The following is a 13,685-nucleotide window of genomic DNA, read 5'->3' as shown; positions in this document are numbered from 1 at the left end:
ACCCCGCTAATCAATATTTCAGTGGATTGCTCCTTGTGTCACTCCAATCTCCTGCCTGGTGAAGACATGGCCATAGAGCCTAAGCTAGTGTAAATTGGGAACAGTCACTTGGGTGAGCAGGCTTCATAACCCTTTTCGCTAAGCCTTCAAGAAAATGGAACTAAAGCCACTCGTGGTGTCGGCTTCGGTCACCCAGAACATGTTGCAAATGGTGTTAAAAGCATGTACTTGCTGGCCTGCTCTGAAATATTGCATGAATATGGCCCACAAATTATCCTTCTTTCCTCCTCGATAGCATTCATGCTGGTACAGGCCATTAAGAAGTAATAAAGATCAAACTGTAATGTTAGCACAGATCAAGTATTTGTAAAGAAGCTGACAGAATGAGGTATGTATGTATGTATGTATGTATGTATGTATGTATGTATGTATGTATGTATGTATGTATGTATGTATGTATGTATGTATGTATGTATGTATGTATGTATGTATGTACAGTATGTATGTATGTACAGTATGTATGTATGTATGTACACTACCTTTCAAAAGTTTGGGGTCACAGAATTGTGCTTGTTTTTGAAAGGAAAGTACATTCTTTTGTCCATTAAAATAACATAAAATTGATCAGAGATACAGTGTTGACATTGTTAATGTTGTAAATGACTATTGTAGCTGGAAATGGCAGATTTTTTATGGAATATCTACATAGGCGTACAGAGGCCCATCAGCAACCATCATTCCTGTGATCGAATGGCACGTTGTGTTAGCTAATCCAAGTTTATCACTTTAAAAGGCTAATTGATCATTAGAAAACCCTTTTGCAATTATGTTAGCACAGCTGAAAACTGTTGTACTGATTAAAGAATCAATAAAACTGGCCGTCTTTAGACTAGCTAAGTATCTAAGCATCAACATTTGTGGGTTCGATTACAGGCTCAAAATGGCCAGAAACCTTCTTCTGAAACTTGTCAGTCTATTCTTGTTCTGAGAAATTTCTATTCCATGCGAGAAATTGCCAAGAAACTAAAGATCTTGTATAATGTCATGTACTGCTCCCTTCACAGAACAGCGCAAACTGCCTCTAACCAGAATAGAAAGAGGAGTGGGAGGCCCCGGTGCACAACTGAGCAAGAGGGCAAGTACATTAGAGTGTCTAGTTTGAGAAACAGACGCCTCACATGTCCTCAACGATGAAGAGGTGACTCCAGGACGCTGGCATTCTAGGCATAGCTGCAAAGAAAAAGCCATATCTCAGACTGGCCAATACAAAGAAAAGATTAAGATGGGCAAAAGAACACAGACACTGGAAAGAGGAAGATTGGAAAAAAAAGTGTTATGGACAGACAAATCTAAGTTTGCGATGTTCGGATCACAAAGAAGAACATTTGTGAGTCGCAGAAAAAATGAAAAGATGCTGGAGGAGTGCTTGATGCAATCTGTCAAGCACGGAGGAGGCAATGTGATGGTCTGGGGGTTCATTGGTGGTGGTAAAATGGGAGATTTGAACAGGGTAAAAGGGATCTTGAAGAAGGAAAGCTATCACTCCATTTTGCAACGCCATGCCATACCATGTGGACGGTGCTTAATTGGAGCCAATTTCCTCCTACAACAGGACAATGACCCAAAGCACAGCTCCAAACTATGCAAGATCTGTTTAGGGAAGAAGCAGTAAGCTGGTATTCTGTCTATAATGGAGTGGCCAACACAGTCACCGGATCTCAACCCTATTGAGCTGTTGTGGGAGCAGCTTGACCGTATGGTACGTAAGAAATGCCCATCAAGCCAATCCAACTTGTGGGAGGTGATTCAGGAAGCATGGGATGAAATCTCTTCAGATTACCTCAATAAATTGACAACTAGAATGCCAAAGGTCTGCAAGGCTGTAATTGCTGCAATGGAGGATTCTTTGACGAAAGCAAAGTTTGAAGGACACAATTATTATTTCAATTAACCTTGCCAACGTCTTGACTATATTTCCAATTCATTTTGCAACTCATTTCATGTATGTTTTCATGGAAAACAAGGACATTTCTAAGTGACCCCAAACTTTTGAACGGTAGTGTATGTCTGAGGTACAGTATGTCTGTATGTACAGTGAGGTACCGTATGTATCTCTGTGTTTGTAGCACGTATTTTACCTATGCTAGCGACGCAGTATTTTCTTTCATATTTAATCTCAATTTGAACTAAAATAACAATGAATATACTGCACCCATCAAGTTGAATTGACATTTGCGTCATCTAGTGAACACTCTTTTACAGAGCGGCTTACAGCTTCATTCATCTTAATTAAGATAACTAGGTGAGACAACCGCATTTCACAGCCGTCATCAGTCCATTTGTCCTCAATAAAAGTAGGAAAAGCCAAGTGCACGTTTAAATTTTTTTTTTTTTCTTATATCAACGATGGAACACTTCGCCAATGACAGCCAAGAACCTGAGGGAGAAAAGCATCTCTCCAAACTCGAGCTGAGTATCGAAAAGAAGTCAGGATTATGTTTTCACCAAAGCAGGATGACAGTCCAGAGTGTTATCATATTGACCACAGAACAAATCCGACAATAAAGACGCGTCAAAAGTGATCGATCACAGTGTAACCTGAGGGAGAACAAGGGCCTGGATGGGATTAAACGTCTGTATGTGAGTTCTCGTCTGATCTGACCTGAGCTCTTACATATCTGCTCTTACATATCTGCTGACATACTGACTGTGGCGTCTCTCAGACCACTGGTCACTTACAGTAGGCTACAGTCCGTAGTCACCTAGAGCAGCATCAGGCCGATTCACTCAACCGCCCATCCCATGAATGTCTTTGAACATCACCCGCTAAGACGTTAGAATTCTATAAAGTATTGTAGCATGTGTGGCTAACTCTCTAATATGACCAACTGCTTGGTGTAACACAGAAAGCTTGAACCAGCTGGAACCCCCCAGCCATTGAGTTCAGATCAGAGTCAACAATGGAATGTTCATATAGCTCGTTTATAAGGAACCTACAGCCCACTCATGTTTGCTTGGGGGGTTCCATATAACTCAACGGGGCAGCACTCCAATGCTCACAATATCATATTTGACATTGTCAAGAAAGAAAACGTGTGGTTGTGTCTTGTTATTCCCCACTGCTACTTCTGAGCTTGGTCTGTGATAGGGCTGCGACATTTTGGTAGCGTTCCCCAAATTCCCAGGATTTTGGAAGATTCAGCCAGGATCTCCGAAAGTCTACTGGAATTTTGAAACCCTGATCTGTGATTAACCATCACGCTACTGGAATGGTCCATTTTTATGTGAATTATTATCAAAAAGTGGCACAACGATTGTTTCGCTACACTCCTTTACGAACATGTGTGTGTCTCTAGAGGAGGTGTCCTGTGGCCCCGTTCAGCCACACAAGTCAGGACCACAGGCTGAGTGCCCATAGGAAGGGAGTCCGTAAACAATGGGTCTGGTAATCACCAAGCCCTTCCCCAGATGAACGGTACTGATAGCAAGGAGCACTGCCTCGTGATCACCTCCCTAACTGCAGCCACAGTAGCGTACCTCTGTACCGTGTCCGTATTAGGACACCCCCTAATATGGACACCCTACCTGTGCTAAGCTATGATGGATAGGCCACGCACTGGATGTCAAAACATGAGAAAAGTGGTTGTTTTCTGTTGAATTGTAATAAACCAATAATGACTATGCTTCATGGTTTGGTAGCCTTCAGCAGAGCTTGCTCCTGTCAGACACGTCAAAGAGACCAGTAATCCTACACCTATAACAGCACTCACGTGTGGTCTTCGTGCCGACGATAATGTCAAATAATAATTCCTCTTTCCGAGTATGGCCAAACAAGCATAAACGAGTCATGTGACACTTTCAAGAAACATGCTATGGTTATTAACCCTGAATTGCAGTGTGTTTGCGTTCAACAAAGGCAATCATGAAGACTTCTTGCAATAAAAAAACTGTTGCTCAGATGTTCACGCGCTGTGTGTACTCTCTTCTGTTTGGGACCTTGCTTGTATGGACTGGTCCCTTGAATCTGCTTTAGGCGATCCACCCTCGGGGGGGGAATGCACAGGGAACATTTATTTCAAATCAGGCTTTGGCAGTGCAGACTGTTTTCCATCTGCTAGCTCTGAGACTTGCTCTGCTCTTCTTTATGGCGAGTGGCTTTCCCTGCCGTCTTTACACCACAAAGAGCAACGCTTGTTTGTGGAGAGTAATGGACTAGCATTTTCTGTTGCTTACATTTTTGGTCACCAACTCTTTAAATATATGACTGGTGAAACAATTCATGGTTTTTATTTCAGAGCATGTAGGTTCTATGCCCCAAGGTCAGACATCGGGCAGCAGTGTTTTCTGACATTTAAAAGCACTGATTAAAATGCAAATGGAAGGTTTTTCTGCCATTTCATGGGACTGGGCTGGAAAAGGGTGTGCTATTGGATAATGAGTGCGTGCAACGATAAGTATTTGTTCAATGTAGGTCCAAGTGTGTCCTCGTGTAATTATTGCAGCATTTGAATGTTTGTTTTTGTATAAAGAGGTTTATACCACACCTGCCAGCTCATGCAACAGGATTAAACATCTCATTCTCAATCACCAACCTAATGTTAGGTACTTTAAGAGCCACTGAACATTTCGCTTGGCACGTGTTTTGTCTGTTGCTCATTAGAAAAACGAGATTTCAGTCTTGGAGTTGTGTTTCCTAACTGATTCCGTGGCTGGTTAATGATTTCTGTCCCCCATGGGACACCGTAGACATAGCAGCCTATTTCACTTCCTCAAAATCCCCGGAATGAATCGAAGATAACTCAAGAAATCTGTCATTCCTTTTGACGTTTTTGCAGAGGACGTTTTAGTTAACTAAGGTTATTTGGTGGAGTATTTCTCAAGTTTAAAAAAATGTCTTATGTCAACAAAGTCGGAGCTGCTGAGCAGGTCTGTCTCACTGTCTATGGTATTGGATGGAGAGCAATCACCGCAGCTGTTCACCCCATGTTACCGTGCAAATGGACCATCCTCCAATCAAAACCCAACTTTCATTTACCTATTACGACCCACGGATGTTCCAAACTTATTTTTTAGGCGAGACTGACTTTCTGACCAATATGATCCTAAATACACTTCGTCGTCAACTTTGACACTAGATTCACTGTTTCTGACTCATATACAGAAGACGCCACATCAAAGGAATTTGTTTATTTTTTAAAGGCAGTCACTCTTTACGTTTAGAATAACTTTGGGACATACTCTCAAGATCAATAAGAGATACTATTCAAATGAACTAAAAGTCCAGACAGGGATGCATGCACCAATGATGGCCAACTATTGATTGCTCTCTTTTTAATGTATTTATCTGGGTGATTATACCTATTCATGATTCAAATGGAAATTCCTCCTTTTTTTTGAAAGACAGAAGGAATTATCAAAGGGAAGCTTAAAAATCATCTTACGCAAGTACTGTTTGTTCATTTCTGGTACTGCCTGTTTATATAAGGCAAAAATGATCAACTCGCTGCAATTTGGCTGCTGATGAAGCTCACTGTCGGCTGACAGAAGGCCTGGGGATATCTCAGTGCGGATTGCAAACGCTACATGTCAACCTAGGGTTTGAGGCCCGACATGTTCTCACAGTTCAAGCAGCTCTTACCAAGCCAAAAAATGAACCAAACTAGTACTGGATGCCAAGCTACTATTATAAGACAGTAAAGAGGGAGAGCTTTTTTTTTGTTCTCTCAGCTTGTGCGTTTAGATAAGAATAGGTCTGTATGACTTTTCCACATTAATAGTGCACATCTATTGACTTTGAAAGCATATCTCTCACATTCTCACACTTGACTTGGTCACTTCATCCTACACTAGGGAACTGAGAATGCATCACTAAGCCAGGATGCCCCGGTGCTGTTATCTGCAGCTGCACGCAAACTACAACATCTATGGGAAGGCAAAAGAGTCGGAATGATGTGCATCACCAGTAAAGTTGCTGACTCATGACCAGATCCATTGTTGCACTTTATTTTCTAATATTTTTTAAACGTACTCTTCTCATTTGTCTTCACATTAAAGTCCCTTTAAAAAAAATAACTTTAGTTCTTTATTGTTTTACAAATATTAAGTCGTCCACAAAAATAAAATAACTTAGAAAATAACCAGGACCAACAAAGATGAAAAATAATACATTTATAACAAAATTAATATTGCTATGTTATATCCCCAAAATACACCTTCTCCAGAACAAAATTAATGTGCAAACTACTAAATCTGCATCAAAATAATCTAACATTTTACCAGTAACATATCATGTGTTTTAAAAAAAACACAGACCCAATGTATTTGCTCATAATAAATTACCCTAACTGACCGGTTCTTTGATAAAATGCATTTTGATATATTCTATGCAGAAATTCGATTTTCATAATAAAAACACACATCCAGGCAAACAATGGACCTATTAGCAAACAATGGACCTATTAGCAAACAATGGACCTATTAGCAAACAATGGACCTATTAGCAAACAATGGACCTATTAGCAAACAATGGACCTATTAGCAAACAAGGATGCACTGTAAAAACACCCACAAATCTAGTTGTTTCAACAAATTATTATTCAGTAACTGGTTCCAGACATTTTTCTGTTTACTCAACTTTTCATTCCAAGTGTTACCTGAACAGAAAATGTATATATATGGTCCAAACCTAAGCTCCAACTTGAGGAAACTTTGACAAAAATGCTGTCCATTTAAAATGATGTGTTTGCTCAACTTGTCTCATATGTTCATTCAACTAGACATTACTTGGGCATCTTAACTTAAAAAAAAGTCTGTCCAACTGACAGTGATTTGAATGCACATATTTGACACACATAATTACATTGTGCATGTTTATTTACAGGATGATTATATATATGCACCTGGGATTTGAACTCACAAACTCTTGGTTGATGGCATTCTGATCCTCCTGCTACACCACCATGTCTTGGTGGATTATCTCTTCACCTGACTATTCTCTCATCGTTGATTTGATGGACTTATTTTAAGTGATTCTTGTTTTTTCTGTATAGTTGTCTAATGTTGGCGGAGCATATTACTCTGTTTTAATGTTACTCCTGAATCACTATAACGAACATAATAGCTTTTCTTGAGTGTACTTTTAACAGAGCTGAGATTTACAGTGAAGTGCAACGTGTAGCAGTACAGGTGAAATCAGTCGTTGACACAGACATGATAGTGTAGCAGGAAGATTAGCGTGCCGTAAACCAAGAGGTTGTGAGTTCAGAGGACATGTTGAATATGAATGACTTTATAAATGAACATGTGCAATGTCTGTCAAATATGTATGTTAAACACACTGTGTCTGTTTAAATAGTTCCACAGCTGTTTGTTTTTTTAGGTAAGATGCCCAAATAATCATTTCTAGTTGAATGAACATATGAGACAATTTAAGCAAACACATCATTTGGGCAAACACAAGTTTAGGCCCAACTAAAAATGTTAACCCTTTAACTGAAAAAGGTGTGTAAACACACAAAGAAAAGCTGTGGAACCAGTTACTTAATAGTATTTAGTTGAAACAACAATTATTATGATTTTTTACAGAATATAGACAACCATATATTTGCATTGAGTTTTAGGTTTGGAAGAACTTACATCAACCATTCATCTGTACAAAATGGTGGTTTACAGCTAACTTAATTGGGGACAGTTAGAAATGTACTGGGGGTGGGGGTCTGGTCCAACTTGAGGTGTCATAGAAAGAAAAGAATCGCCCACCTCCGCAACATTTGAAATATTTTCACCCAAACCTCCCCTTGTACTGTAAAATAAAATGCACACCCCCGGCACAGAATTAACAAAAAATGATGTTTACGACCAAAATCACAATATCTGTGATTATAAACGTGGATATCGACTTTGCCACTTCTGCATGCTTTTGTGGCACAGTCGGTGCCACGCAGGGCTAAGGGCCAGAATGTTGAGGGTTTGACGACCACCTCGGACAGCTAACTCTCCCTGCCTGTTCCATTAGACCTACACTACGATCAGAGCCGGCTGCAGACAATGATCAGCTAGGGGGGAATACGATTTTCAAGATTTTGATGCTATATTTATAATTCTATATATATATAAAAACATGTTTTTCACAAACAGGTTTTTGTACCAATGCACCACAACCAATAAGCAAAGTAGACCAACTTCTTGGTTTGCAATTTTAACACCACAATCTGCAGTTTGGATGCTGGAATTATATTTTGGACGAATATGCGAAAGTAGCCTAAAGGAGGCTTTTGAAGTAGCCTAACCGGATTAAAACATTGTGACCGGTTGTGTTTATGCCACACATAAAAGGTCATACATTTTAACAGCGAAATGACAAATATTTCGGCTATATTGAAGCGTTAGGTTCTAGGTGCGCGAGGAATAGTCACTCAGATCGGAGAGAAGGCAGAGCAGTGTTAAAGGGACACATTGGGATTTTGGCAATGAGGCCCTTTATATACTTCCCCAGAGTCAGAGGAACCACATGTATGTCTCTGTGTCCAGTTTGAAGTAAGTTAAAGGTAGTTTTGCGAGCCAAAGCTAACTAGCGTTAGCACAATGACTGGAAGTCTATCCCGAAGTATCCTTTTCAGCTTTCCTGAATAACTGGGCCTGCTGGGAGGATATGTGGCCCCAATATTATAAGACAACTTGGGAGAATGATGATATGCAACAGACAGCGCATCGAGAGTAAACCCACAAATGATCCAAATGGAATTAATGGAAGGAAATGTTCAGATAACAAGGCTTTTTCAAGTTACATTTTCATTGCAGTTTAAAGCCTAGAGCATGGGTTTTGTACTCACTTGAAATGGTGGTGTTGTAGGCTAGTTTAGGTAGGATAATTGTATTGTCCCTAAAAAAGATAAATGCGGGAGCTTTTAGAGTTGCGTGTCTCATGTCTTCACTGTTCTTTCATGCACTTGGCATCTCCGCTTATATTGAAAATTGGTGCCGATTTGAATGATTTTATGTGTGGTATGATTGCGACTTAGCATGTATCAGATCTGGATAAATTATCCGCAGGTTAACATTTTCTGTCATGAATCTTGTTCTGGACTTAACCTAACCTAAACCTAACCTAAACCTAAACTTAACCCTAAACTTAACTACACTGCTAACCCTAATACCTAACTCTAACCTAAAATGAAGACCAAAAAGCATTTTCTTTTCATACATTTCTACAATATAGACAATTTTGACTTTGCCAGCTGGCCAATCTAAGGGGACATCACTCAGTTCTGCCTTCAGGACAAGACAAAAATATGTCAACCTGCAAACGATCCACCTACCACTATTGTCACTATGAATGGTGGACAGATAGCAGTATAGACAGTTAGACTGGTAGACTATATTGACCTGTGGTATAATTAACGTGCGGAAAAGCGCAGTGCATCAGGGAAGTACCAAAACACCTTGATAGGGGAAGCACAAGCAGATGATGACATTTGGCTAGGATGGAAGAAATCATATATTAAAATCTGCAAAACGGCGAATGTAAACCAGAGAATAAACGCACTATACCCACCCCTGTGCCCAATAGAAAAACACCCCTCCCCTATTTTGGACCACCACCACAACCCAGTCAATTTCTAATTGTCCATTGAGTCAAACCTATGAGATAACGGTAGTGCTTTATAACATTGACTACATGTCAACAGTTAGTCGTGTGAAGGCAGGGCTATAGATGACCCGATTTTGCATAGACCAACCAACGGGCCCAGTCTTTTCATTGTTTCAGCCTTCCAGACATGAATCAGCTCCACCATTTGCCCTCGGGCTGTTTCTCATGTCCGTTCTGTGTACTGTAACTACTCATGTCTCTATCGCTTGATCATCTGATCCTCTGTCTTCCCAACTCCATCCTTGCAAGAGAACACCCGCAACAGTCAACACTCTAGTCCACATTTTCTTTTTTTTTTTTTTTTGCCAGTATGGACAAATGTACTGTTGTGAGGGACAAGGTAGCCATTTTGCAGAGTGACATCTAGAATTGCCACATTTTGTAACCTGAAACATTACAAAACATTCAAAATGAGTTGACATGGTTAACCTGTCGCTCTGAGTATAGCAAGAGTAGATGTAACATTCTTCTTCTTCTTAAATTACCGGGATCCCATGCAGTTGTTTTAGTCTAGAGATAACAAAATCCTCCATTTGTCATTTTCGGGACGCCTTGTTTAAATAAATGAGTGCTCAGTAATCAATACCATCCATAGTATCTCACTATCTTTAATCTGATGTATCCTAAAAACACTTTCCGAGATGAAAGGCCGTGCAGATCCAGAGTCTCGGGAACTGTGGCGGTTGGACACATGCTGTGCACACATTGGTTGTGCACCTCTTTGAACTGGCTATATTCCAGTCTTGTTTTCGTGCGATCCATTCTATTAATGGAAATGGCAGTCCATTGCAAAGGGAAGGGGTGTATTGCAGTCTTTCTCTGTAAAAAAAAAAAAAAAAGGTAGATTATTACATTTCGGCATTTCTTCATTTGCAGACACTGACCCACTCTGTTATTCGACACTCTTCGCAGACCACGTAACAGCACCAGTGGAACTTGCAGTTGCATCGTTCACTGCGGGTCTGCTGTAAAATGTTACGGCCTCGCCCGCAGCAGAGGCTTTCACAGTTGTCCATTTCGTGACTCGTCTTGTTACAGATCCTCCCTTGCGTTCCGGCCGAGTCGGACCGCAGATCCCTCTCGCAGAAGTCCGGGGACTTCTCAAAGTAGACCAGCTCGTTGAGCCGTCTGTGTGTGGGGTGGTGGGCGTGCTCCAGCTGGCCCGTGTTCCTGTTGTGCGCTTTGATGAGGGTGGCTATGTGGAAACGCTCCTTGAGCAGCGAGCCTACCACCCTGAACTCCGGTGTGACTTGCCAGCAGGTCTTCAGCTGGCAGCTTCCTGATGTCCCGTGGCATTTGCATTTCCGTCTCATGTGGTTCATCACCACCTGCACAGAGGGGAACAGGGAACTGCACGTTAACATCCTCCTTCATCCCATCCCTGCAGTAGGACACACGTTCAGTCAATCAAATTAGGCAAATGAACTAGACTGTGATTAGACTCCTCTTTCACTCTACAACTGGCAACACTTAGGACGTATAATTGTGACTAAAATAATTGGCTTGACTTTTCTGCAATAATGTTCAACAGAAATAAACTTTATGTACACCATTTCTCACTCTAAGGTGGTGGAACTCCCTTCCACTTGATCCTGGCCCCCTCTCCCAAAATTAGATGTGTGTGTGTGTGTGTGTGTGTGTGTGTGTGTGTGTGCTTCACATTGCTGAGTAACCAATTAGGCATCAACAAAAATGACAGGCATCACAAACATGTAGGTACAGTAGCACTAGCCTAATATTGAGCGGTTTTAAGTGGAATAACTGACTCGCCGAAGCTGAACTGTAGTAACGTTTTTCATGACAATGTCAAGTTCACATCCCGACTGAGGATGTCCCTCCGACACTCCCAGACCTCCCATTCTCTCAACAACGCACTCATCTGTCAGCCTGAGTTATAAACTTTTAGATCCAATTACCAACAGGAAAAGGGGCCACCCTCAGCACTGACAGATGCTCCTTACACCCACCCCTATCAACAGCACAAGCACAAACACACACCTTCAGCACTCACACATTCTACTCTCTCCTAGGCCTCTAACCAGCTGCCCTTGGACACACACACACATGAAGACGATTGGAAACAAGTTTAGTCTGCTGAAACCCAAAGGATTTAGGTTTCTACTAGTACAGTATGTGAGTCACAGATGAAACGAGCTGGGGTGAAACTGGACTATTTAATGTGCTGGCTTCTCTTTCTTTGTTTTGAGATAGAATCCGCTGAAGAGCGAGGAGATCCCGAAACATGTTTTCCCTTTGGTTAGAAACGAGTTGAAACCCAACTTTATTATTCAGCTGTGTTCTGATCCATTAAACAGAGCGTTCTGACGGTTTGAGCCGAGGACATGGTCGTAACCACTCTAAGACTAAAGGTCATTTTGAACAGTTGCCAAAAGCAGATGTACTTTGTGGAGAAGCAGGACATACTTTTTTTGAAGGCTTGGATTTGTGTGCTGTGGGTTTCCATTTCAGGGCCTCTTGTAGGTGTTTCCATTGAATAGAGAGAAAGTGCTATTCTGTGTGAATGAGAGTTGGAGAGTGATAAATTGACCCACTTGAATCATCCATTAGGAAGGATACGGAAAGAGAAACAACACCTGATCTCACTGGGGCCAAAGTTAACAACTATTGATCACAGCCCATTCAGACCAAATATCACAAACCTGGCTAAATACTTGTATGCTTCGTTTTTACATCAGCGCATTGGGTCCCCGAACTGAATCCTTCTGGCTTTACATACACCCTGTAATTACGCAACAGTTACCCACTTAACCCTTTAGATACACACTGAACGGGCCGGTCTAATTGTATCCCTACTGTAGTTTTTCCCCCCAGGAATTCTCACAATCAACTGTCTATCTAGAAGATTTGTTAACTACAACAACAACAAAACATCTGGATGAAGCGATATCTTAGAACCTGTAAGCGACGAACGCAAAAAAAAGGCACACTAAAACGAGAGACGACTGAAACCAAAACGGGTGTAAAACCCTCAGTGCAGTTCACAGTTTAGGGAATGGGATCTGCCTGCTTGTTCCCTTTACTCCACGCCGTGTCCAACCGTGCACCTGGGAGCATGAGCTGAGTCCACGTGCCTGTGGCACCGGGAGGAAGCGTGTGTGAGGTGCCTGCCGAGCTCTCCGACTGACTGACGAGAGACGCTGACAGTGATTTAAGGAGCCTTTTTGGATACGGAACTGACTGACTGGGTTTCAGAATCTCACTCATAGGACCAGTGGCTAGACAAGCCTGGAGGGGAGAACATAGATCAGAGTATAGGAACTGTCTGATGCTCATGCCTGTGTCTGCCATCCACTGATTAGCAACTCCTAATTGGAGTCCCAAATGGCGCCCTACTCCCTATATAGTGCGCTACTTTTGACCAAAGCAGTATGGCCTATGGCAGGTATACTAAAGTACAATTTGAAAAAGTGAGGTCACAAATATTTCCTAGATGGCAAAGGTCCGGATGGATATTGTCATTTATCGGCGTAGTAACAAACCCCCTCCTTGCGACCCTGCGACGCATGTGACCCCAAACTGTTCCCACCCCCTCTTTTTGGCAGAGAGAACATTTTGCAGTTTTAAAGTACATTTTCTGCAATTCTCAAGAGGCTCAGAGACAGTTTCTATCTACAAGCCATCGCAGTGCTGAACACTTGAACTGGACTGCACACCTGCACTGACCCTCCACACTTTAGTACACATGCACTCACTCACGCACACACCCACACAGATATACACTCATCCACACACACACACACACACACATGCACCAGTAGAGGCTGCTGAAGGGAGGACGGTACAAAATAATGTCTGGAACGGAGCAAATGGAATGGCATCAAACACATGGAAACCATGTGTTTTATGTATTTGATACCACTCTACTAATTCTACTCCAGTCATTAACACAAGCCTGTCCTCCCTAATTAAGGTGCCACCAACCTCCTGTGACACACACACTCACACACATATATACTACACATGCTACACATCACAACTGTTCCTATCAGACTCCCCCTTCCCCAAAACAAGTGTA

General features: G+C 41.6%; 1 protein-coding gene across 4 annotated transcripts in view; it reads right to left on the bottom strand.

Annotated features, from left to right (window-relative positions):
* Nucleotides 1-5,987: 5,987 nt before the first annotated feature.
* LOC112235528 (protein Wnt-10a) overlaps nt 5,988-13,685 on the bottom strand; it is a 35,710-nt gene continuing 28,012 nt past the window's right edge. Inside the window, exons 4-5 of one of the 4 annotated variants that reach the window (XR_006082332.1) lie at nt 6,475-10,977; nt 5,988-6,436 (exon numbers count right to left, since the gene is read on the bottom strand). Coding sequence is in view for 1 of the 4 variants with exons in the window: in XM_024403983.2 (XP_024259751.1) it covers nt 10,516-10,977 (462 nt within the window). In the remaining 3 variants the exon portion in view is untranslated. Of the gene's footprint in view, nt 10,978-13,685 lie in introns of all 4 variants that reach the window. The other 3 variants (XR_006082336.1, XR_006082333.1, XM_024403983.2) reach the window with 3 other exon arrangements.

Source organism: Oncorhynchus tshawytscha, linkage group LG03 (genome assembly GCF_018296145.1).
Source record: "Oncorhynchus tshawytscha isolate Ot180627B linkage group LG03, Otsh_v2.0, whole genome shotgun sequence".
Taxonomy (NCBI): domain Eukaryota; kingdom Metazoa; phylum Chordata; class Actinopteri; order Salmoniformes; family Salmonidae; genus Oncorhynchus; species Oncorhynchus tshawytscha.
Note: the sequence above shows the minus strand (reverse complement) of the source record. Positions and strands in the feature narration are given on the sequence as shown.